The sequence below is a fragment of the Notothenia rossii genome (genome assembly GCF_949606895.1).
Source record: "Notothenia rossii genome assembly, chromosome: 10".
Taxonomy (NCBI): domain Eukaryota; kingdom Metazoa; phylum Chordata; class Actinopteri; order Perciformes; family Nototheniidae; genus Notothenia; species Notothenia rossii.
The window spans coordinates 30,116,421-30,141,796 of NC_136908.1; the positions used below are offsets into that span (position 1 = coordinate 30,116,421).

The window sequence follows — 25,376 nt, forward strand, 5'->3', positions numbered from 1 at the left end:
GGCTATTGGGCCAACTCCACCAATCAGGAGGAGACAGCCACGGACATTGCCGTTCGAAAGCGCTGGAGACGCTGTAGTACATATTTCAGGCCTGTAGATGGTGCTGTTCTCACAGAATCAGCCCATGCAAAGACAGTGTTAAATTGAGCAAAATGAGGAATGGCTAAAATGCATGATCTGTTTGGTATTTTGAAAAATAAAAAGTATAAATATGCCTTATATAGTTATGGTCCTACACTATATTATTCAAATATAGCATGATAGGTCCACTTTAACCTAAAGTACTGTTTAATGTTTAAATTAAGCCTTATTAGTTTGTCTGTTTTGCACATCCTCCTATTAATATCTAATAATAAAATAATAAAATTCAATAACTTGCTTTAACCACCAGGTTTCCTGTTCCATCAGCTCTGCACCGTGATGGTGTAAATACAGCCTATCTACCAATTGGATCAAATATAAAAGTCAGACGAATTAGTGTTGATACTGAAAGGAGACGTATTGTGTGGAAAGAAATGTAAGATGCTGTTTAATTCCCTATATATTTATATTCCACGTCACGTTTTCAGTTTTGTCTGCAGTTGTTCCTGTTTGTGTAGAAGTCTTCTCAGCAGTGCACTATAAATAGAGAACTACGGCAGATATGTAATATTTAATGCAGGCGAACCGTGTATTACAATGCCGTTATATGATGACTTTCAAAGAGAAAAGCAAGCACACTCGGAATAAAGTATTATTTTATTTTTAAAAAACGTTTTCAGATTTCACATCACAAAAACACCAAATCCCAGCATGCATTGCGGCTAACCATCCAATCACCGAGCTGAGGATCTTGCCTACGACTGTTTCCGGTTTCGTTTATGACCGATGTATTTTGTTATACACACATTCCTTCACATTTACATTTTAATTTGTATTAAAGTATTTCGTGAGGCCTTTTAACATGTTTTTAAATATAATTACGGTTGTAGTTGAAGAGTTTGTAAATTAAGATGAACCGAAGCTGTTGCTGGCAACTCAATCGCACAACGTCACGTCCGTTAATTCCACATCCACACGCACGGATTAACATCGCTTTAATACATTAATGTAGCCTTTGTTTCTGCTAAAAGAGATGTCAACCACCTGGGGCAACAAGAAAATCGGCGTAATCGAGTGACTATTACAAAATAAATCATTATTATATTAATATTGACAATAACAACAGACCGTCGGGGTACCATTTGCTTGGCATTTCCGTTTATTTCTCCACTGGTTAACATGGGTTAACATTAACAATACCGTGTAACTGTCACGTTTGAAGGGACAAAATCGTGACATCTTCACGTCTCCCAGCATGGTAAATCGTCACATTTTCACGTCTTGCCGTGATATCGGGTTGGTTTCATCACGGCAGTATTTAGTTTAGACAGTTGCTGCCGGGTCCCGCATCTACGGAGCCCCTAAAGGGACATGAAAAAAAAAAAAGTCAGGATAACGGGTTAGTATCTCGTGCGCACGAGATACTTTCTCGTGCGCACGACTTAGTATCTCGTGCGCACGAGATACTAACCCGTTATCCTGACTTTTTTGGGGGGAGAAAGTTACCGGTGCGCCAAGGAGGAAGTAAAAGCGCACAGGACAGAACCATTTCCTTGCAGACTGTTATGTTTACGTGGGGAAATGACAGTGCATTATTTGAGATATATTTCGTACTCAGACTTCACTTTAAGGACATTTCGGCCAGGGGTGTGTGGTCACTCCAGGAGGCAGCGGGACGTGTCACTCAGAGAAGAGCAGCACCAGCGCTCAAAGAGCTTTTACGCACCGCCTTCTGTGTTTACCTTCATTGAACAGCTATAAAGAGTGACCACAAGCCGTTTTAACCACACACACCTCTACACACACACCGAACTGCCCGATTACTCCCCCTTTTATTAGTTTTATGAAGGAGATCGCCGGTCATCAGGACGCATGATGGGCGGACTGGGACTAAAAATCAACCCGGGAATCTCACCCTGCCCAGCCGACGTAAACTGTCAAGGGGGGGTGGGGCAGTCCGCCACTGGCTCTGTGTGTGTGTTCTGATTGTTTGTTTCCCTATAAAAAAGCTGCGGGGGAAGCAGGTACTCTGCGTGTCACGGACATTAATTCATAGATCAAAGCAGACTGGTTTACAAACTCTCCTGTTTTTGCCAATCCTGTGCTTAAACCAATAGCTCTACACCCCTGGCCGAAATGTCCATAAAATTAAGTCTGACTTCAAAATATAGTCTATCTCAAATAATGTATGCTCTGTCATTTCCCCACGTAAACATAACAGTCTGCAATGAAATGGTTGTCTAATGTGTGTTCCACTTCCTCCTACGAATCCGTTTTCCTGACTTTATTTTTTTTCTCTCTCCATTTCTTTTTTTTTTCCATGTCCCTTTAGGGGCTCCGTACGCATGAGCTCAGCCCCCTCCTTTTTTATTTGTTATCAAATTTTTTTTTTTTAAAGGTTTGTACCCCAAATCAGCACTTTTTAAACAGGAAGAGAAATAGAGGGATATGAGGCATGGCATCTGATGGTATTTTGAGCAAAACACTTCATAGACATGTTTGTTATATTTTTTATATATATCTGAGACCTATGCTATTGCCTAAAAATAGCATGATAGGTGACCTTTAAAACATGATTTTATGACCTGCTACTGCACACTGCTAATTTATGTTAAATTCTTTTTTTTTAACTGGTTGAAAAGGTGTTTGTTTCTATGTGAAATGTTCTGTGCTGCTGCTGTCACGACCTCCCTTTTAAAACAATATTTCAAAAATCTCGATGGGAATATTCAGGTTTAAAAAATAACATTCTTACCATCAACTACGAGATGCATCCCTCTGTTAACATGAGTATCTCCGGAGCAGCGTCCAGAGCAGAAATAAAGCCCGGCGTCCTGCTCCTCTGCCTGGAGGATGTCCAGAGTCAGCGTGCCACGCTCCATTTGACCACTTGTGCCGAAGCGACTTACTGCCGCATTGAAGGACACAGTTATGTCTTTCAGTTTAGTTTCTGTGACCGTCAGCAGAGGCAGTAGCTGATTGGAGCGCACAACGTACCAGGTGAGCTCCGCGCACGACGTCATGTTACAGGTCAGCGAGACGTTCTGTCCCGCCTGGACCACAAGGGCAGGGCGGAGAACAGGTGAGGCAGAAGAATGGTGATATCCTGTAACACCTGAGGAGAGGTGAGGAAGTCAGACTATGAGGCTGATGCTAACATGTTACTAAATATTGGAGTGAAAAATATAGAGGTGCAGGAATGAGTCCCAAAACGCGGAAATTAGTTAGCATTGTAGCACTTTTGGGCTCTCTTAGCTTGAGTCAATGATTAATCTTTGGTCAGCTACCCTGAATAAGGTGTGAAGTTTTATTTTTGTTGTGGAGTAGGGAGACCAGGGACAGTTGTAACACGGGACAGTTGTAACTCCTTCAATATTTCCAATCACAAACAAGCTGAAACTCACTCTGCACATGCTCAGTTAGATCGAAAGATAGCTGTGAAAAAAAGGATCCACGTTTTAATCTCTCCCGAAAGATATCAGCAAAAGTGGTTTCTGAGGTAAAAAAATGATATGATGTATTTTTCGTATACTGTCTTGAGGTTAAATGTCTAGGAATCCAAACTAGTATTATTACAATCACTGTTTTGTAAGCTAAAAATATAACTAGCTAAATATGGGTCAAGCTAGCAATCAGGCAGGTTCACTGGGGGTGAAAACATGGTGGTCCTGGGACGGTTGTAACACGGACCACAAAGGGGAGAAAAAGAAGAGAAACCGCTGTCCTCACAGACACTCCCATAACAAATCAACTCGAGGCTGAGAAAAAAAGGAGATCTGGCTGCAGTGCTGCTCCTGTAAAGCCTGGGCACACAAGGACTGCACCAATGGAAGTGACTTTTACACCTGCCACAACTGTGAATCAGATTCATTCCATCTAGTGTTCTGTTTTAAGTTCTGTTCATTGTGCATTGTTTGTTGGAGGATATGTGAAACATCTTAGAATTTGACAGCTTGCCTTTCCCTATTTGTTGTCATGTAGTGTGAAAAAAGGTAACCATTATTAACACGTTACAACTGTCCCTGTACACTGGGATGGTTGTAACAGAGTGACTGTTTTTAAATACATTTTCCAAACTGTAGGCTACTTATTTCATAAAAACACTTAAATACATTGTTTCAGTAGTTGACAGATTGAGAATATATAATATAGAAAAATGGCTATCCTAATGTAAATGTTTTTTTACTTATTGGGGAAAACCCAAAAAGTGTTACAACTGTCCATGGTCCCCCTAAATACCCCCAAAGATCGTGGAACCCCTTTCAATGCTAACTTCTAGTTCAGCCAACAAAACACGTCATCACTGAACCACTCTATAAGAACAAGATGTGGCCAAAAGTGTGTGCACACCTCTGTGCTGTACTGTTGGTCATAGTTGGGGCCCCTTGGTTCCAATATAAGGGAACTCTCACCCAAAACAGAATCTGTATATCAATCACCCGTGTGACCTTGAATTTGAGAGGAAATCTTTTTTCCTCATATGCCTCCATACTTAACAAAGAAGAAGAATGGAGAAAGGCTTGATGAACTGATTTAAATGGGGGTGGCGTTTTAAGCATTTGATTCATTGATTGATATCGTGATATTAGTATTTTAATAATTATAACATTTTTAGCAATGGGTCCTTCTGTTAATCTAGCAGTCATACAATGATTAAAGGAATAGTACAGAAAATGTTCTGGTGGGCAAAATCATGCTTATTGTTTTAGTGTTGTTTCTTATAGCTCAGGTTTTCGTTGGTGAAAAATCCCAAAACAAAAAAAGATCCCCCAAAACGTTTGTTTTAAACGGGATCTCATCAAAAAGAAATGTCTAAATCTTGTTTCGTTGGTATTTTGTGCTGAGGAACTATTTCAGAAACGTATTGAGGTGTGATAATGATCTTATTTTGTTTTACACAAGGACTACCCCAAATTGCATGCAACACTCAAAGTTTGCTCTCAATCAGATCTGATCAGATTTTGAAATCCCATTTTTTGTGATGCAGGATCAGACAAGTCGGCCACATTTTGTCCCTGTAGTTCAAAGCAATTCAGGATAGGATCAGCCTGATCCAGATTACGACTTTTCAAGATTACTAGATCCTGAACATCAGTACTTTAATCCTACCGATCGCCATCTAGTGGATATGAAAAATAATACAAGAAAGAGAAGAGACCACATTGCAGATACATCTATAATTAGACCCTCCAGAAAAACGCGATTCTGCGATCGCAGAATTTACCGCATAATCAGCAAAATGGCGCAGATTTCTAAAAGGTCGCATATTTATCAAAAGGCCGCATAATCCCCGCATTTTTCCACACAAAGTTGAGAAAAAAAAAAGTTAACTCGTCTTGACATGACGTCATCAGCTCGCGCATCACAGAATGTAAACAACACTGTATAGAGTGAACGTGTGGAGCTCACACGATAGAGAAAACACCAAGATGAAAATATCTAATCCATCTCATTTACCGACGAACATTTCTACTAAAGACCGGGCAAAAAGTGGGGGGAAACTATTCTGCACCCCGTGCAACTGTGTGTTGGAGCATAAGAGAAAATCGACGGTGACGACCCACTTTGATTCATTCAAACATTCGAAAATGCTTTCTGCTGCTGCGGACAAGAACGCCAAACAACTCACGTTCACGAGGCATCAACCTCCAAAACCCTTTCGAGGGCTACAAGAAATGAGGTGAGTAGCCTACAAGATTGAAGCTGCAGATAACGAACGAGTAAATGAAAACAGAATGAGGCGGAGAAGTGTGTGTGTGTGTGTGTGTGTGTGTGTGTGTGTGTGTGTGTGTGTGTGTGTGTGTGTGTGTGTGTGTGTGTGTGTGTGTGTGTGTGTGTGTGTGTGTGTGCGTGAGATTAAAATAGCCCAATTGCTTTTACAATAAATAAACATTGAATGTGTTTAATTGAATAGTAAAGGGGTTTAACGTTAGTGGCAGGTTGTGTGTGAGAGAGAATAAATAAAACAGCCCAATATTCTTTTTTAAATCGATAATTTTTTCCCGCATATTTAGCATATTTTGCAACTTTCCGCATATTTCGCAACTTCCCGCAGTTTCACCGCATAAAATCACATAAAACCCCGCATGTTTAATCGCATAATCAAGGATTTTAGCCCGCATAATCAAGGAATTTAGCCCGCATAATCAAGGATTTTTGCCCGCGTTATTCTGGAGGGTCTATATAATGTTTAATTAAATTTTTTTATTTGAAAGGTGATGACAGATGATGGACTTTTTTTTTGTTGAAGATATTTTTACTTTAATCTAAATTACATTTGTGATTGACACTCTTTGTTGTGATACTTTTATGAGCATAAACATTTATGTCATCAACATTTGGTTGAAAACAAAATAGGCCACCACAAACGTGAGCAAAAATGTATTTCCCATGAAGACTAAGAATGGTGTATTATTTCAGTTAACAAACTTTGCCATCTTATTTAAATTGAAACATATTTAAAAATAAATGGTACATTTTGGTCTGGTAATCCACTGGAAACCCACCCCTCTGGTGGGATCAGGATAATCCAGTGTTTTGGGATCAAACTGATCCCAATCCTGTGCTGTCGGTTTGAACTACCCATTTTGAAGATTTGATCCAGATTAAAGCTTGGATTTGATTTCCTGATCTGATCGGATATCAAAGTGATCCTAATCCTGTTTTTTGGTTTTGAACTACCCAAAATCCAAATCTGATCTGATCAGATAGGGATTAAAAGTTTTGAACTCCTGGGCCCTGGTCCCTGGAAAGTTATTCACATGCCCTTGAATTTGATGTATAGAGAGCATGTGAAGCTGGAGCCATGCTTGAATTTAAACCAGAAAATAAATATAAATAGTTAACTCACAAATGAAGGTGAGGATCCGTATGACACCTGCCATCATCTAATACAAAAAACAGCTGTCTGCAGGAGGACTGATCTGTTCAATAAGTAACAAACAGTGATGTCATTGGGAGGAAGTGAGAAGGGACTTTATTTTCATGCAGGGCACGCTGAGAGACCACCAACATCTTCATTATGGCAGAAAACGGAAGAGTGAATGATTTCCATGAAACAGGCACAAACACGCACGCACGCACGCACGCAAACACACACACACACACACACACACACACTCACACACACACACACACACTCTCTTCCACAGACTGAAAGTCAAGGAGCTGCAGCCCTTGGGTTTCGTTTCTGCGGAGATCCGTCAATGTATCTGCATATTATGCAACAAAACCGGAAATACTTCAAAAAATAAACAATACTTCCAAGGGGCGTATAAAGCAAGAACGTATTTATAAATAGCATGATTATTTTAATTGTAATGCCTGGTTCTTTCTTTATGGAAGCCCATTTCCGCCACTTGAAAAAAATAAAATCCCCATGAAAAGTCATAATTATGAGATAAAAAAGTCGAAATTATGAGATAAAAAGTCATAATTATGAGATAAAAAGTCGAAATTATGAGATAAAAAGTCGAAATTATGAGATAAAAAAGTCGAAATTATGAGATAAAAAGTCGAAATAATGAGATAAAAAGTCGAAATAATGAGATAAAAAGTCATAATTATGAGATAAAAAGTCGAAATAATGAGATAAAAAGTCATAATTATGAGATAAGAAGTGCGCATGCGCTGCAGTGGCGCTGTCTTCAAAGGTCCCTTCATCACATTGCTGCTCTCCACCATGCAAACGGCATCTAGTCCTAAATAAGGTAACTATTACAGGTGACTTTTGTAAATGTTAGATGTTACATATAGCCTATATTGCAGCTAAACTACAACAATGCAGTTCATAGCTTTGACTTTACCTGAACTATAACATATATGCCTATAGTTTTGTGGTAACGTTCACGCCACTAATGACAATAGTGTAGGCATACTGCTGCTGTGAGTTGCTAGCCTAACTCTAACCCGTAAATGCTATCTCAGCTACGGTACACCACTAATTATAGTAGCCTACATGTAACGCAGTGGTTAAAAAGTAATGCGTTAATTGAACATTGCACTGTCGTTCTTTATCGCTTTTCAGTTTGCTATTCTGGGGGAAATACTAATGCCATAGCGATCATTCAGTACATGGCCAAACCGAAGTAGTACAGTCAGATAGCATGGATAGCATTCATTATGCATGTGTTGAACTTTCCTCTCGGCTCCCAGACCGTAGTCGAGGAAACAGGGGATTACTCTGTGGTCTCCCAGGGCCGAAGCAACAAGCTTCAGGTTCAATAATATCGAAATGACTGGAGAGAGGCGAGCTGTTCTTTGGAGGCCGTTGCATTTATTTAGTTCTTCTTGTTACACAAAATACTTCACAGACCTATATTTTCCGCTGCTTCGTTTTACTTCCAGAAACATAAAAACGCTCGCTCACTCTCGCACATACTTGTCAACCCTCCCGATTTTCGCGGGAGACTCCCGATTTCATTGCCCTCTCCCGCTCTCCCGGTTTCCTCCCGGGGTCATATTTCTCCCGCATTTCTCCCGATTTCTGACAAAATCAGATTTACTCAGGACTATTTCCACTCGGACTTTAATACAGCTACACCATTGTTTGGTTTCCATGGTAACACGTCTCTTTAGTAGCGCGCGCAACTCAAAGTCTGAGAGGGTGCGGCAGGTTGTCACAGAAAACAGAACAAGAATCACAACTACTCTACTCTCTGCTCACTCCTTTACTGTAAAATACAGGTCCAGCCCACACATATGCTCCATCCAGGATGGTGCTACAGGCTGCAAGGCAGTGCACTTACAACTACAATAAGCATGTTAATGTTAATCTAACAGCTCCGGCGATCCACTAGCACCCCCCCCCACACACACACACACACACACACACACACACACACACACACACACACACACACACACACACACACACACACACACACACACACACACGCCACACCTCTCTCTCTCTCTCTCTCTCTCTCTCTCTCTTTTATAGCGATCTCACTCTGCATGACCCTAATATCATAACACATGGATATCTCGGCTACTTGGCAAATCTAGAACTTAGTCAGGCTCTTGATAATGCGGGCAGGAGTGTGTTAGCAATATACGAGTTAGAGTAAGAGGAGAGAGTGAGGAAGTGTGGAAGAGGGAGTAAGCAAGAGAGGAGATGAGGAATAGGAAGAGAGGAGGAGAAGGAGGCAGAGGAGTAGGAGAGGAGGGACCAATTAGAACAAATGTTGCATTTTTCCTTATATTAAATATAGTCTTAATCACAACTAAAGTATAGCTTATAGGTAACTTATTTTCATGAAAGAGGGAAAAGCCTAATGGGAATGTTATAACAAGTCTGAAAATAGTCAACTATTGGTTTACATGCAACGCAACATTTGCTGTTGAGATGTATCAACGTACAATGAAAGTTGTTGCCATGCAAGTGATAGCTAATTGTTTCATAAAATATTAATACAAGCCGGGTCAACCCTTTTTTACAAATCAGTTTTTGCTACACAGCTATGAAAAAAAGCAGAGCATTAAGTAAATAAACACGCTCATGGCATATGTAACAACTTTCCCTTCTTAATAAAAATTGCATTTTAAAAACATGAATTGAAGTTCCATTGGCTTCTTTATTTTGTTGAACATCCAGCCAAACAGGTTATCGTCAACTAGTCACTGCAGGTGCTTTTTCATTCAGCGATGTCATAAGCTGCCTCACAATAAAATCAAAAGAAGTGAATATTTCCCCTTAACCACTTTAAAGATTGGATTTGTCATATCAGAGGCCAACTTACGAAAATCTGATAACCAAGAGTCCTATTTTAACTATTACAAGATCAATAAAATCTAATAAAATTAAATAATGCTCCCCTTCCTCCTTAGTTGGAGAATTTGGAGTAAAGTTTATAGTCTTATTTAAACATGACATTTAAAGGTAGGGTAGATAAGTTTGAGAAACCGGCTCGAGATACGCTTTTTGTTATATTCCATGGAATGCTCTTAACATCCCGATAGCAATGAATACATTAAGTGCTTTGACAATAAATACATACAAAAAATATCATCTGTGGAAGCCGTAGTACTGTAAAAAGCACGACCAATCATCTGAGCCGGCCAGGCTAAAGTAACTGGATGGCCTACCTGCCTGTCAGCCTTCCATCTGTGCACAAACTTATCTCGTGCCCTCATTGGTCATGTGCGCGTTCGTGTGTTGGTGGAGGTGCTCTGTAAGGAAGTGGCAGATTTTCTCCGGTTGTGTATTTTCAAATTCTAGTGATCTCTAGCTGGTTTCTCCAACTTACACAACCTACCTGTGAAGATGCTTGAATACCAAAACAACAAACAAAAACGATTTTGTAAAAATCAACTTTAAAAATCAAATGTATTTAAGGTTACATTTAAGCTTTCATTTCATTCAACACAGGTGGAGAGGTTTTTTCAACTGTCACAAGATGGACGAGCTATCTGACTATTTAAGGTCACGACATGTGCCTGAGGAAGACATACAGCGAATGGAACAGGAGAAGGTAGTTTATACTGTATATATTTTGTTTTTATATTTCTGAACATTTCTTGTTATTGTAGTAAAGTGTCTTTATTACATGTACAGCACTTTGGATCAACCAAAAATCGTTTTTAAATTTGCTCTATAAATAAAACTTGATTTGATTTTTTTATATAGGAAATATGTGACAATTCACAAATAAACATAAAAAAACCTGGTGCTGTGTATGCAGGTTTTTCATGGTTGTAATTTAATTCACTTGACCTAAGAATTCTTGATATATTTCTTCATTTTAGATGGATTCCAGTGTCATAACTCTCATGACAGATGACCAGCTGAGAGAGTATCTGCCATCCTATGGTGATCGACTGGCTGTTTTTGGATACTGTAGACGGAAGGAAAAAGAACCCACGAGTCGCAAGTCAAAGCTCTTTGATCGACTTAGAGCAAAGCTCTCAAGAAACAAAGGTGATCATGTGTCTGAGACAGACCATCAAACCGCTCCAAAGAATGCTCAGAAGAATGCTCAGAAGAATGCTCAGAAGAATCAAAGAAAGATTGAAATTGGATGGGTGCATTTCAGAGAAGGGGAATTTGTGCAGGTACGCACCAAAAAGGGTGGAGGGACCAGAAAAGAGTGTGTCATGAAGGACAGTACAAAACAGAACCTAATTGAAAAGGCTGAGCAGTTGTTTTTTCCAGATGGAAAAAATGCAGAGGGGAGCCTTACTGATTTTGACATTGATTTAACGGACTTTCAGCGGCATTCATTAGAGGATAGTATCACAGTCAAGGAACTGTGAAAAGACAAAATTACCTCTCTTACGTTTCTATTTAACCACCAAGAAGAGAGACATTGCCAGTGACATAAATCTGGTGGAAAACAATAGTGATGCAACTGCTCAAGAAGGTGAAAACACACATGCCAGACCTGATATCTATCACCTCTCTACAGACACATCTGCAACAGATCCGGTGGAGATAAGTACTTCAGATGTAAGCAGCACAGTTTTTGCAAATGAAAACATTGATAGTGTTTCCCTTCTTTACACCACAGTCAACCCAACTGATGCATCCAGTTTGCAAGAACATGAAACACTGTTTCATGTCGGTGCTTTAGATGATATTGGCATTGTAACTTTCCGCACAGACAGCATCTCTCTGATGGAGTACTCCAGTCTTGATGATACATTGCCTCTCTCTACGGAACTGTCTATTGAATCATCCATGCCTCCTTCAATGGATATGTTTCAGGAACAAGCCAATCAGAGACAAAGAGTGAAGAAAATTATTGTTCTTCATCGTGGACAGATTCTCAGAGAACTTATTGTAGTGTTTTCTGAGGAAAATATCATGGAGAATGACTTTCACTTCCAAGTTATTCTTCCCGATGGAAAGCTTGAAAAAGCTGTGGATGATGGAGGTGTTATGAGGGATATACTGTCCGAATTTTGGAATGACTTTTATGAGAAGTGCACTATGGGAAATGGCTTCAAAGTGCCATACCTGCGTCATGATTTTGGTAAACAAGAATGGGAAAGTGTAGGCCGAATAATCACATTTGGCTGGCAAAAAGAGAAGTACCTTCCTGTTAAACTTTCACCTGTAATTCTGGAGCAAGCTCTTTTGGGCTTTGTTGAGAGTGATCTTGTGGACAGCTTTCTCAAGTATGTTTCAGAGTCGGAGCGGGTGATCTTTGAATCTTGTCGTTCAGATTTTGAAGGTGTGGACCAAGAAGAATTGTTGGAAATCATGGATATCCACAACTGCCGGCGGCTTCCAACAGCAGATAACTTTGAGCAAATCTTGAAGGAGATTGCTCACCAAAAACTGATTCAAGAGCCTGCTTTTGTGATTGAACAGTGGAACAACACACTTGCACCTCTTAGATCAGAGCTGAAAGGGATTGCAGCAGTCTATGAAGAGCTACAACCAACATCAAGAAAGATCATGAGATCAATGACTTACCCCAGTACACAGAATGCCCAGGAGAAACAAATGGTCAAGTATGTTAGTGCATATCTTAGAGAGTCAGACACCCAGCACCTCTCCCTTTTCCTCAGATTTTGCACAGGATCAGATTTGTTCACAGGAAAGAGCATCACTGTCAGCTTCACACAACTTCAGGGATTTCAAAGAAGACCTGTTGCTCATACATGTGGCTGTTACTTGGAGTTGCCAGTCAGTTACGACCACTACCCAGATTTCCGACATGAAATGAACAAAGTCTTAGATAGCAACGTGTGGGTAATGGATATTGTCTAAGATACAAAGATTTCAGCTTACAGCAACTAGACTGCAATCAGAGGTTCACGTTTAGAATTTGTAGGTTTTCCAGATTATTGTGAAGGAAGTAATACAGCTTGTTTAAACTTACTGAGTGCCACCGCATCAACATCTTGTCAATATTTCTTTACTGCTTTTAGCAACTTTTGTTGAACATTGTTTTCAGTTTAAGAACATGTTTACGTTTCAATGCAGATAACTTTCTGTGAATACCTCAGTTAAGGAAGTAGTTTAAGATTGATGGTTTATATTGCTAGACTTCACTAATAACCTGAGTCTAAATCAGTTATTTCAGACAACAATGTATATCTTCCTTTGTTAAGCACTATTCTATTCAGGTGCTGTTCTTGTTATTTACCAAAAGACAGTTTGGCATTTAAACCACTCATAAACGTATCGATGGATTACAATTAAAGGCTGCTGATGCTGTAGCAAGTTAGATTAAAATGCAGTCAAAATGAAAACAGCAATTTTGGTTTAAGAGGTTTATTGAAGTCTGCCAGCTGATTGGTTGGATTCAGATAAATGGAAGGGGAGAAAGGAGCGAGGAGAGAGGAGTGTTTGAGGAAGTCACTCGCTCTGTCTCACTCTCTCTGCTGAATAAATAATTATATGAATACATGTGTGTATTTTGCATTTGTATCCTGTTTTTACACATAGTCAATCAAAGGGCAACACATGACTTTGTTTGTGTGTACATACAAATATATGTACTGAGAACATTTGGTACATCTTTGACGTGTCTCAAACAGCTACAATTATATTTTCATTCATCACAGGTTCAAGTATATTATAATTCTGACAATTGCAATCAGTATATATATTTCAATTTGTCCTGGGATGAAACAGGAAACACATTTCTGAAATATAAATTGTGACACTGCCCCAGGAAAGTTAATGATCCAGTTCATTGTTCATCAGTTGTCTGAGTGTGATATACAGGTTAACAGTTTCAAATACATCCTTTGTTAATTTCAGATTATACTCTGACATTAGATCCACACAGATATGGAACACATCTTCATCACATGGGAAGTCCTTGAACACACACTCATCAAGGCAGACTTGAACTTTCTCCAGGTCCACGTGGTGCAAACAATCTCTGCCTCCATACAGGTGAGGGACTGCATTCAATATGGAGGGACGTCCATGGGGTGATCGTGAGTTATGGACTTGACGGACTCTGTGATTGTTCCAAGTCAATACAACCTCATTAAGTTCTTCCTAGGAGACAAATCATATTCAGTCAAATAGAAAGTAGAAAAATACTGGGCAGTGGTGATTACTGCCTTAGTGAAGTATAGTCTTGACCCATGTTTTGTTATATTTGTGAGATTTGTCTTCTAGTTTTACCATGGTAGGTTGGCACAATCATATTAATACCTGTAAAATGTAAATTGCAGCAGTGCAACTAATGTTATATCTTAACAGCTATACAAATGTGGTGGATAAACCCGAAAATAAAAATTCTTAGATACCTACTTATTTGACACAGCTACTCTGAATACCCACATATTTTTGTTAGCCAGAAACAATAACTTATTATTCACTCTATCCACGGAAAACAGGCAATTTCTATTTTACACATGTTCATTTGTGGCTCTTTAAAAATATTCACCACATTCAACATTTATTTATTTCATAATGTGACAAGTACCTGTATTATTTGTAGAAAGCAGAACTGGATCAAGGACTTGTCCAAGAAGTTGTCTGAGAAGTAGCCATCTACACTCAGTTTGTCAAAAAGGTCCATCCAAAACTGGACACACTCACTTCGCAAGGTCAGCCACCATCGTTCAATACGCTGGTTTCCAGTGCTTGGACCAAAGGTTACATTGTCTGTTTCAGCTTGGTTCTCAGAAAAATGCAAAAACTGCTGCATTTCAGCCATATGGCCATTTTCTGTTCCTAAATCAAGTCTGAGTCTGGCAGGGCACCCACCAGCATTGATAACAGCATCAATAAAGTAGCCAGCGATGATCTTCGGGTCTTTGTTTGTTTTGTAAGCTTCAAGCCATATCATCTTTCTTGAAAACCCGTCAATGCATCCACTGATTGCAATTCCAAATGGCTTAAGCTTGTCGTAACCATCAATGTGCCATACATAGTTTGGACCACAGCTGTGGTAGATGCGCCTTCGCAGTCTGTTTCTTGACCTCAAATCAACACCTTCACCATCCAATAACTGTAGCAGTATTCGCACTGTTTCTCTGTCAGTCACAATTCCATGTAACCAACATTTTTGGTGCATCCATCTGTAACCATGACACTGACCAGATGTTTCCAGTTGCTGTTCAATGAAGATTGCCACCTCAGCCACATCGGTTTTATTCTTTCGACGCCAGAGCTGCTTCTTGCTTAAAATCCTTTCAAGGGTGCGTTTGCTTAGTACAACTCCATGTGAATCAGCAAGCAAATTAAGTATTTCATCTGTTGTAAATCCACGTTTAAAGTAGTCCTCAATGTACTCACAATCAATTTCCGTGTCAAGATAAATAGGAGAACTCGAGCCAAAGAGCTGCTGTATCTCATAATGGCTTTTTATCTCATAATTATGACTTTTTATCTCATTATTTCGACTTTTTATCTCATAATTTCGACTTTTTATCTCATAATTATGACTTTTTATCTCATTATTTCGACTTTTTATCTCATAATTATGACTTTTTATCTCATTATTTTGACTTTTTATCTCATTATTTCGACTTTTTATCTCATTATTTCGACTTTTTATCTCATAATTATGACTTTTTATCTCATTATTTCGACTTTTTATCTCATTATTTCGACTTTTTATCTCATAATTATGACTTTTTATCTCATTATTTCAACTTTTTTATCTCATTATTTCGACTTTTTATCTCATTATTTCGACTTTTTATCTCATAATTATGACTTTTTATCTCATTATTTCGACTTTTTATCTCATAATTTCGACTTTTTTATCTCATAATTATGACTTTTCATGGGGATTTTATTTTTTTCAAGTGGCGGAAATGGGCTTCCATATTTCTTCATCTAACAATCTGTATTAAAATATATTTCCTTTAGGCCTAGGCTACATGTTATTATTATAATAAGTAATTCGTTGTTATTTTAATATTTAATTTAGATACAAATAATCATCCTTAACAAAATGATGTCCTTACAACAGAAAAAAGACTGAAACACGAATTATATAAAAAAAATTATATGTACTTATATTTACAATACCAGAATGACACTTTGATTAAACAACATGGAATATGTAAAGTCTCTAAGGACCTCTTTATTTTTAATTTGTGTTTCATTATCACTTTTCCTCCGTCCAATCGATTCCAAGTGGTTTTATTTTGAAGGCTCCACCGGAAGTGGACGCGCTCAGCTGATAAAGTGTCCTCTCACAGGGTGTAAACACAGACATTTAACAACGTGCTTCACAGTGCGAGAGAAGGAGTGAACTAAGTTTCCAAACAGCGAAAATCATGAAATACTTCAGAAAAATACAATGGTAAGAAACATTACTTCATTTATAAACTAAAAGCTTAATTTACAGTACATTTAATTGTTAACATTTAGTTCGATTAATTTATCATATGTTCATACAATGATAACCCACATATTTAATTGTATATCAGTTAATAAGGTGTAATGCTGCTGGATTGAATATATCTGCAGAATAAAACCAATATTCAGTATGATTTTTTCCTTGTTTTCACCCTGTGAGCTGCTTCGTGCTGCTGAGCTGCTTCATGCTGCTGACCTGCAGATGGCAGCTGTTTCGTTTCTGAAGAAACTAAACAAGCCAGTGATAAACGAAACCTATCCCACTGAATTAGATTATAGTCTATGATGCTCACTGGGGACAGTACTGTCAAATGAGTTTCGATTTACAACTTAATATGAAAAATACTTAAACATACTGTTTGCTATCTCAGATGAAGACACTTCCGTTCTTAAGCATTAAATACACAGAATATTCCCAAGTATACCATTTCGAATTGCTTACTGACTCATGATGTTATTTATAATAATATATTAAAGTATTCTGTTTCCAAAGCATTTAATGAAAATATTTTTAACTGTTAAAAGATCTGCATAATTATATACAGTATATAATAGCCAAGCTGTGACCCCACCCTTCATTACTGTAAGTGGAAAGCTTCTGAACACACTTTGAAAAAGATGATGGATATTTCAATAATGTTTGTTAGTCATTCTGTATCATTAGGATTCAGTTATACATTTATTTTTGCTTTAAAGGTACAGTGTGTAAGATTTTCCAGAATTTAAATGTATAGCATTTATTAAATAAACCAACAGAAAGTAACGAGGTTACAGTGTTGACTTAGTGTGAAATATGTATTGTGTTGTGGATTTATAACACACATATACAATCTTATGTCATCTTTATTATGTTGGTGTGACAGATTATGAAAATAAATAATATGTGTTTCTCATAAAAACTTTGATTCTTTCAGGTTTTTCCTACAACTACAGTGTTTCCTGATTGTCAGTTTAATTGGTGAGTATCAGCCTGGGTTGAACTCAAACAAAGTTAGTTCCACCTCAAAGGTGTAGTGTTTGCTTGATACCTTAGTTTCAAGGATTAAAAGCAATTTTATCATGTGCTGTTCAGAATTAAATAGCACACACTCTCAAGCCCTACGAGTGTGTGGTCAGAGACAGAGCCAATTGTTTAGGCAAAAAACAGTTGCTGTTCTCTGCAGAAATCACATAAATGTCATTGGATCAAGGCTATTATTATTCTCGGGAGAACAAATCACACTCTGTTAGTTTTTCCGGTGGCATATTTTAATTCTCTCCTTATTGTTACAATCGATGAACTTTAGTTCAAGCCCCTGCAAACAGAGAAGGAATTAAGACAGAAATATAATTGGACCTTTTGGGACTTAAACATTTTTGTGAAATCATCTGACACGTATAGATCAAAAAAGAGTTTACCGTGAAACTGCTAAAGACTGATCGACATCTAACATATGACAAGGAACATGCACAACGTGCCACAATACTATTTTCCAAAGAAGCGTTTACAGGGTCTGTTGGCAACCACGGCATGATTAAGAACCCAATTTTCGTGTTTCCACTGCAGCCGTGCTGGTTCTCAGGTGATCTCAAGATCCACTGAGATGCATTCAAATATTGATTAATATGTCCGGAAAATAACCAGTTATATACATAAGAAAGTCTGAATTAAAATATAGATTGGACTGACCACATTTTATCGTAATGCCTTGTGGATCAGGACTGCGTTCCCAGCAGCGTCAACAGCATGATGGGATTACGACCGCCTGCTTAGAGCTGGCTTGGGAAACAGCAGTGTTATCAGAGGACAGCGTTGGGGAGGACAGGAACCCCCAGCAGCTCCATCAGCATCAGCCCTGACACCTGAACCAAGGGGAAATGACTCACCTTGATGAGAGGCCCTGTTGGCAGAGCACAGAGGCCTCAAGACTTCTCTTACACTGCCTGATCAGTTGCCTCAACCTGCAATCCAGTCACACCCAAATATGGTCCAGACACGACATGCCCGCAGCAAATCGTCCCAGAAAGCAAGCGACCTTGCATGTGCCCAAGTATGCCCCATAAGAGGGTGCACCATCAGTCCTGTTTTCATGACTTTAGCAAAGACCTGACTAGCCAAGACCTGACCAGCCAAGTCAGGAGTGGAGGCACTAAAAATAGCCAAAATTCCACAATATCAGCGGGTTAAGGACATTGAAAAATGAGTGGGCATGTCGAGTCATTCCGCTGCTGTCATGGAGGGCAGTTGAGACCAACACCATGAAGGACAAGGAGAGAGTCCGCTGCTACACAGACCTGCAAGATTGCTGACCAAATTCAACATGTCCCCAGAGATATATGGACAGCAGTTCTAATCCATAACCGTACCACCTGCCAAGAACCCCTCCAAGACCTATACCACCGCCTTGAGGGTCTCGAACAGCACTGGATTCAGCCATAGAAGAATACGAAAGAGGAGGTTTGAGGGGCCAGCAACTTGTAGCAGATACTCCCTTTGGAGGTAATGGCCTTTGAGAAGGAGCATGATCCACCGGAGGGGCATGCCGCTGCCAAGCTGGCTCTATAGCACCCTTATGTTTGCAGTGGAGGACAAATTAAATGCTCCACCAGTGCAGCACAGAGACGAAAACTCCAACCACCCCAGCCCTTCTTCTATAGACAACGCGGCACCTCAGTGAGCAAGACCACGCCCTACGACGGTGCGGTTGAAAGATTTAACCAGAAGCGTGTGAAGATGCTGCAGACGTTTGTGGATGACTCTGGTAAGGACTGGGACACACTTTCTAGGGTCGCCTTACCATTCAAAACATATCCTCTTTGGACCACCATGATGTTGACAGAGATGGCAAAAGTATACACATAATTCGCTCCAGTTTTCTTGCTGTCTTCTTCCTTGCTTCGTTGAAATAGCTTCGTAGGCTACCGGTTTGAGATAAGGCGCCATGTATTGATTCCTGCTGACTGAGGCCGTCTGCACAGCTCCAGGGATTATGGGAAACGCCTTGAACTGAGTTCTCGATTGTCCCTCTTCTTTAGAGAACACCAGGAATTTATGGATACACCAAATGTGTTTCCTGTATGACATTAGGTTGAAATAAGCGCGCAATGACTCTAAATAATAATGATCACGCCACCAAATGCAGATTAAAACTAAGGTAACAAGGACTGTTTGGAAAATGAAGAAGTAAAAGTAAAAAGTTGTCATAAAAATAAATAGTGGTATTGATACCAGAAATATCTTGTACAGTAACAAAGTATTTGTACTTCACTGCTTCCCACCCCGTGTTGAGGACACTTTCCTCCATGTCTTCCAGACTCCTTTTCCCTGTCCTCCGCCACGAGCCCCCTGTCCGTCACCTTCAAGGTAGGAAACCAGGCGGTGCTTCCCTGCAGCTGGAAGCAGCGCCTGGGGGAGGTGACGCCCTCCACTTGCTACATCCAGTGGACCAGCCCTGCCGACACCGTATTTGAGCTGCAGGGGGAGAAGAAGTGGCAGGCGGAAGAGTTTCAGGGCCGGATGGAGGTTCCAGAGGAGAAGCTGAAGTCCGGGGACTGTTCTCTGGTCATCAGTGACGTGCAGATTGGAGACACGGGGAGATACGAGAGCTTCATGGTGGTGGATGGAGTGAGGTCCGCCAAAACCAAGGTCTTCATTCAGAGTGTCAAGCTGTCTGTATCCGGTGAGTTGGGCTTATCTTTCTATTCTTTATTTCATCTCATCAGTATTGGGCCGTGAATTTCACACCTAGGACTTCAAATCTCAAACGTAAAGTTTTTTCCAGTTTTTGTCTTATATCTTTTCTCATATACTCTTATGTGATCGCATTTATTTTGTCTTTAATGATGCTGAGGTCTTTACTCTTTTGAATATTGTTTCCTTTTTCCTCTTAGACTATAAATCCATTCTGTCTCGAGGTCCAGGTGAGGATTTAGTTCTGGATCTGTACACCCAACACTCTGTGAAGGTAGTGTTCCAGGGCAGGTAAGCTTCTCCCCTTCACATCATCCTACATTTCGTTTGTACTCTTTTCACATTTATCTCATCTATTATTTGCTCCTTTGGTCTCTGCTTCCACTCCCCACACTCCTTCGAAATGGCTGTTTGCGTCAGAGTAACACAGAGTACAGGCTGCTAGTGAAAATATGATTCACCGGATGAAAGATTAACAGAGAATGAATCGTGGGTTTTAGAAAAAACACTTGACGTAGAACTTCGAAAGTAGGAAGATCTAATTTCTTAATGAAATGTTTCATTGGTTTTTCCCTATTATATTTAGTATCGAGCTTTGTCATGAGGCGGTGCTGGAAGCTGTGCTGGACTTTAGTTTAAGCTCCACGGAGACACAGGAGCCAGGTAGTATTTACACATCAGACTGTTTGTTGCTGAGTAAACTTTAAGGCTCTTTGCCCTCTGAGAAAATGACTTTCACAGGAAGTGGAGATGTATGGACTCAAATGTAGGAGAATGGAATCTTTTAACCGAAAATACTTTCATTCTTAGGTGTAATGAAGGAAAGACAAAGAGAACAGAACTTCCTGTAAAACAACCTACAGGAATCCGATAATGACTAAAGGGAACTGTAATGTGAACTATAGAGGGGATATGTGCACAGGATGATTGCTGGGCTGATGGGGAACAGCAGCAACTAATAAGGCCAGGACAGACAATCAAAATAGGTGAAAAAAACAAAAAACAAAACAGGAACTAAAAAACATACATACCACTGAAAACGTCCAAATAAATGAGGAAAAATATCAAATAAGAACTATTTTTGTCTCTCAATAGAGTGGTGCAGTGACGCGTCCTAAAACCCGGAAGTAAGCGGCGCATCACGAAAATGATAAAAGTAGGGTAGACATGTGGATATTATCCGGCTTAACAAAACGTGCATTTATCTAACAGGTCCGTTTCCACAGACCTTATTTTGAGCTATTTTCCACAATCCTATGGAGAAATCCCATTGCTTTTTTGTCGAGGGAACCAGCAGCTTGCTTCCGGGTTTTAGGACGTGTCACTGCACCTCTTTATTATGTTCGGTTTTAAGTCCCAATGCAAATACTTTATTGGGTTAATCTAGCGATCTGTAATGATTTTCTACGGCAAACATAACATTGCTAGCTGGCTAACAGAGGTTACTTCCAACTTGCCAACGATACATGGGCGAAATTAATTCACTGTGCAAGTGTTCATGGTCCAACATGGCAGTGTATGACATGGCAGTGTGCAAATAAAAGTGTCCAAATAGATTTTCAGCATAGGATCATGAAATAATCACTGTTTTAGCGTAGCATAAAAACCTTTCATCATAGTTTTATTATTTCTGCCTCTAACAGAAGTGCTCTGTGCTCCACAGGAACAGCTCAGAGTGGTCGGTTGTGTGGATGAGGGGGGAGGTAGACAGTGAACGAATGGAGCAAGATGTGGCAAATGAGCAGCTGACAATAAAGAACTTAAAGAGCTCGGACGAAGGAATGTACAAAGTTATGGACGAGCAGGGCCTCAGTGTCAGCACCGTGCTGCTGTCTGTTAATGGTGAGAGGCTCCTTCTCCTACTTTTCTTATATTTCACTGTTTGAGTCTTTCATCAAGCTTAAACAAACGCAAAATGCTCTCTGATTCCAGCTTCTGAAATGCGCAACCATATAAATTAAGTTCTGATACAACTAAACTCCATTCTCAGCCTGTTTCGAGGGAAACAGATTTTTTCTCCTGGATTACGAACACAGTTTTAATCAGGGAGAGCAATCTGTGGCCCCTCGAAACCTAATGGAGAAGGCAGTTTGGTTGTTTAAGAACGTAATTTTTAGGAGACCAGGCTGGAATGTGAGGATTTTCTCCTTCTGGAAGCACAGGTATCCAGATTGAATATCTCACAATGTCCACAGGTAATTCCAATCCGCTCTGAATAAGGATTAAAACCACAGTCCTGAACCAAGAAATGTTTTGTTGAAAAAAATTCTCGTCTCTTCATGGTTTTACTTCATTAACTTTAAATATAGCAAGAACATATCCCATGTTTCTACAAATGTCACACTGATCTCTTTGCTATTCTGCTTTTACCATACATTCACTTTCATTTCATTCCAGAACCAGATCCTTCTACTGGTCTCCAGTAACTCTTGTGTTCTCCTCAACCCGCCCCCCCCCCCCCCCACCCAGCTGCACACCTGTTCACGCTTCCTTACTTGCCTTGTATATATTATCCACGTATTCCCATGCATATGTTTGGACCCCTGCTCTCCTTTTTTGACTCCTCGCCTGCTTTCTAGCTGGATACGTTTATTTGTTAGGGCTGGGTATCCTTTTGAAAAATACAATACCGGTATCTTTAAAGTTGTAATACCAATAAATCGATGAATTAGTTTTTGGTTCGATGCCCGAAATGAGCTCTGTGGTTAACGCAAGCTATAGAGATTTTCATTTTCTGTTTTATGTCAGTAAATACCCCGCTGGTGAATGTTTGATACTCCTATGTGTCTTAAAAATGGTGGTTGCTAACAAGTAGTTAAAGGAGACTACTACTAACTAAAGATTAGCCGCCTTTAGTTTAGCGGTGGTGCCATTAAGTCATTTGACGCTCAGGTAGATGGTTTATAGCCTAACATTAGCTTTACATTTCCGGAAATTGCATTGCTTCAACTATTCTAAAAGTGGTGTTAATATGTGGAGATTATCTTGCTGAACAAAATGTATAAGTACCATAAAGGTTTGTTAGCCACAGATTGTATTTTCTACAATAATCCAAAATCCAACGGTAAATCCCCTTGCTAATTGTCGAGGGAGCCCTTGCTATGCTAACTAACGGGTTGCCCTAAAAAGTACATCATACGTGCACCACTCGTCACTGCAACCACATTGTATACCCGTCATGTTAATGGAAGCATCTAGTTGGGCAAAATGCCATTGCTATTCCTCCCAAATCCAAAGAATTTTTATTAGAATACAAAGTTCAAATTATTTAAAGAATTATACAAATGATTATACCCCACACCCCGGACTGTGTGTGCTGCTGCAATAATGGGTGAATAAAGCGTGGGCACATGAGGGTTAATGCAGATATTGTTTGACATGATATGTTTAAAGTCATCAGATAGCCCTTTTTGACTCATAGTTCCTAACTTCACCGTTGGGTTTTTGCAATGCTGTTCTGCAGATAAAATGTCCATTCCAGCTTCTCCAAATCAAAGAAGATGTCTCTAAATATTATCTTGTCACGCCTCTGTCTTGTCCCTTTTTTCTGCATCAAATGTTTCTTTCATACAAATGTTAGATGAATTTCCATCTCTATCACATGAAACTGATTTTAATGTTATGTGTTTTGACAGAAGGCTCCAAAGCTGTCAAACTCGCCCAGACAATGGAAAATCAAGTACCAACAGGTGAGGAATAATCTTTCGGCATATTCTGGGACAAGAACCAGACCAAAAGACAATTCACTTGATGGAAAACATGTTTGAAGTAACTCCAATAAAAAGTGATCTGAAATAACCTCTATCTCCGCCCTCTGATGTGTTCCAGATGGTACTGTCAGAGGCAGCTGTTCGGCTCTTCTTCTCTTGTCTGTTCTTGTCACAGTTTTCCAAATTCTTCATCTTTTCTAAGAAACTTCCCTCTACAAAATAACTGCACCTATATCAAAAGACTATACACTATAGCCAGCAAACAATGTAAATTCTGTTTTTACTAGATATTATCGTAGTGTTTCTGAACTTTAACCTAAAAGCTAATGAGCTAGATTGGACGTTTGTTGGATTGCAGTGAATTTAAATTAAGTTTGTATTTGTCTTCAACAGGCTGACTACTAAAACCAATATGGTATCAAATGTTGGAACACAACGTGTTTTACAATAATTCGGAGTCATGCTCCTAATCCTAACAATCCTAATCTATGGTGGCCGACACAGGCACACGTGCTACAACAGCCTTAAACACTTGTGTTAGGACAAACGCCTTGCAATTTTCAAAAATGATGCAAAAAATTACAAATGTGCCGAAACACATGTAAATGAATAAATATATCTTCACCAACTTGACAACAGATGAGCAGCATTGAGAAAATATTCACCAACTTGAGGAAACATGTGAAGGGTTTACTAAATGTGCTGCATAAAGGAAGTGCTGCAACACAACGGAAACCAGGGGAAACTCATAAGCGACGCACACAGCTGGGACCGGAGCGCTTGGTGACGTTCGTGGATTGTAAAATTGGCCAAAGTTAGCCACATGTTCGAAAATGTTTAATCGGCTTATTTTATCAAATGTGATATCATGATCCTGCTGATATTATTGCAGATCTGCTGGGAGCTAGCTAGCTATGGTAGCTAACTTTCAAATATACTGAAAAGAACACTTACAGTTATGAAACAGAATAACTCTGCAAACAGAGACAGTTGTCCAACTTTATAATCCTGAACGTCACCAAGTGCTCCAGTCCCACCTGTGTGCGTCACCTTTTAGTGTCCCCTGGTTTCCGTTGTGTTTTGAGCTTCTTGCAGCGTTTCGTTTATGCGGCGCTTACGGTAAATGTTGCACACATTTTGTCAGGTTGGTGAATGTTTTCTAAACGCTGCGCATGTGTTGTCAAGTTGTGTTGTCAAGAACATCTGTGGTTTTGTATTTGCATCGTTTTTGAAAGTGCAGCGCCTTTCTCTTAATGGAAGTGTTTTGGAGAGAGATGTAGGATTGTTTCATGACTGGGAAAAATATAGTGACAACAATATTTTAGGAGTTAAGAAAAACGAAGTATAACAATTTCTCAAATCAGAGAGGTTCAAGTGGAAAAACTGTGAAAATGTTTGGGGAATAATACAACACAAGACTTTTTATGCATGTATATGGGATGTATGTTTGTGTGTGTATGTGCTTGCATTTGTATTTAATAAGAACTTTTTTTGTTGTAAATACTACTGATTCATTTCTATAAAGATTGAGTCACCTGTTTGTGTGATATTTATATTTATGTATTTAGGCCCGAGTGTTGAAATTCATTGAGTTCATGAATAAATAAGAAATAAAGCCATCTAACACAACCAT

At 39.4% G+C, this 25,376-nt stretch overlaps 2 protein-coding genes across 3 annotated transcripts in view; one reads left to right on the forward strand and one right to left on the reverse strand.

Moving 5' to 3' along the window:
• LOC307022847 (uncharacterized protein) overlaps positions 1-7,047 on the reverse strand; it is an 18,759-nt gene extending 11,712 nt beyond the window's left edge. The window contains exons 1-2 of the mRNA XM_079655749.1: positions 6,932-7,047; positions 2,837-3,196 (exon numbers count right to left, since the gene is read on the reverse strand). Of these exons, the coding sequence (XP_079511875.1) occupies positions 2,837-3,196; positions 6,932-6,968 (397 nt within the window). The 5' untranslated portion in view covers positions 6,969-7,047. The remainder of the gene's footprint in view (positions 1-2,836; positions 3,197-6,931) is intronic.
• A 9,122-nt stretch (positions 7,048-16,169) lies between these two features.
• On the forward strand, positions 16,170-25,372 carry LOC307021203 (uncharacterized protein). 2 transcript variants are annotated; one of them, XR_013803094.1, is made up of 7 exons: positions 16,170-16,307; positions 17,278-17,321; positions 19,657-20,022; positions 20,234-20,324; positions 21,697-21,875; positions 21,966-23,722; positions 23,862-23,956. XR_013803094.1 is itself a non-coding variant. In XM_079653092.1 (7 exons), the coding sequence occupies exons 1-7, from the start codon at positions 16,282-16,284 to the stop codon at positions 23,942-23,944; spliced, it is 843 nt and encodes a 280-aa protein (XP_079509218.1). In that variant the 5' UTR covers positions 16,170-16,281; the 3' UTR covers positions 23,945-25,372. The 2 variants fall into 2 exon arrangements, 1 of the variants encoding a protein (XP_079509218.1); XM_079653092.1 differs by having other exon boundaries at positions 23,669-23,722; positions 23,862-25,372.
• The last annotated feature ends 4 nt before the right edge of the window (positions 25,373-25,376 follow it).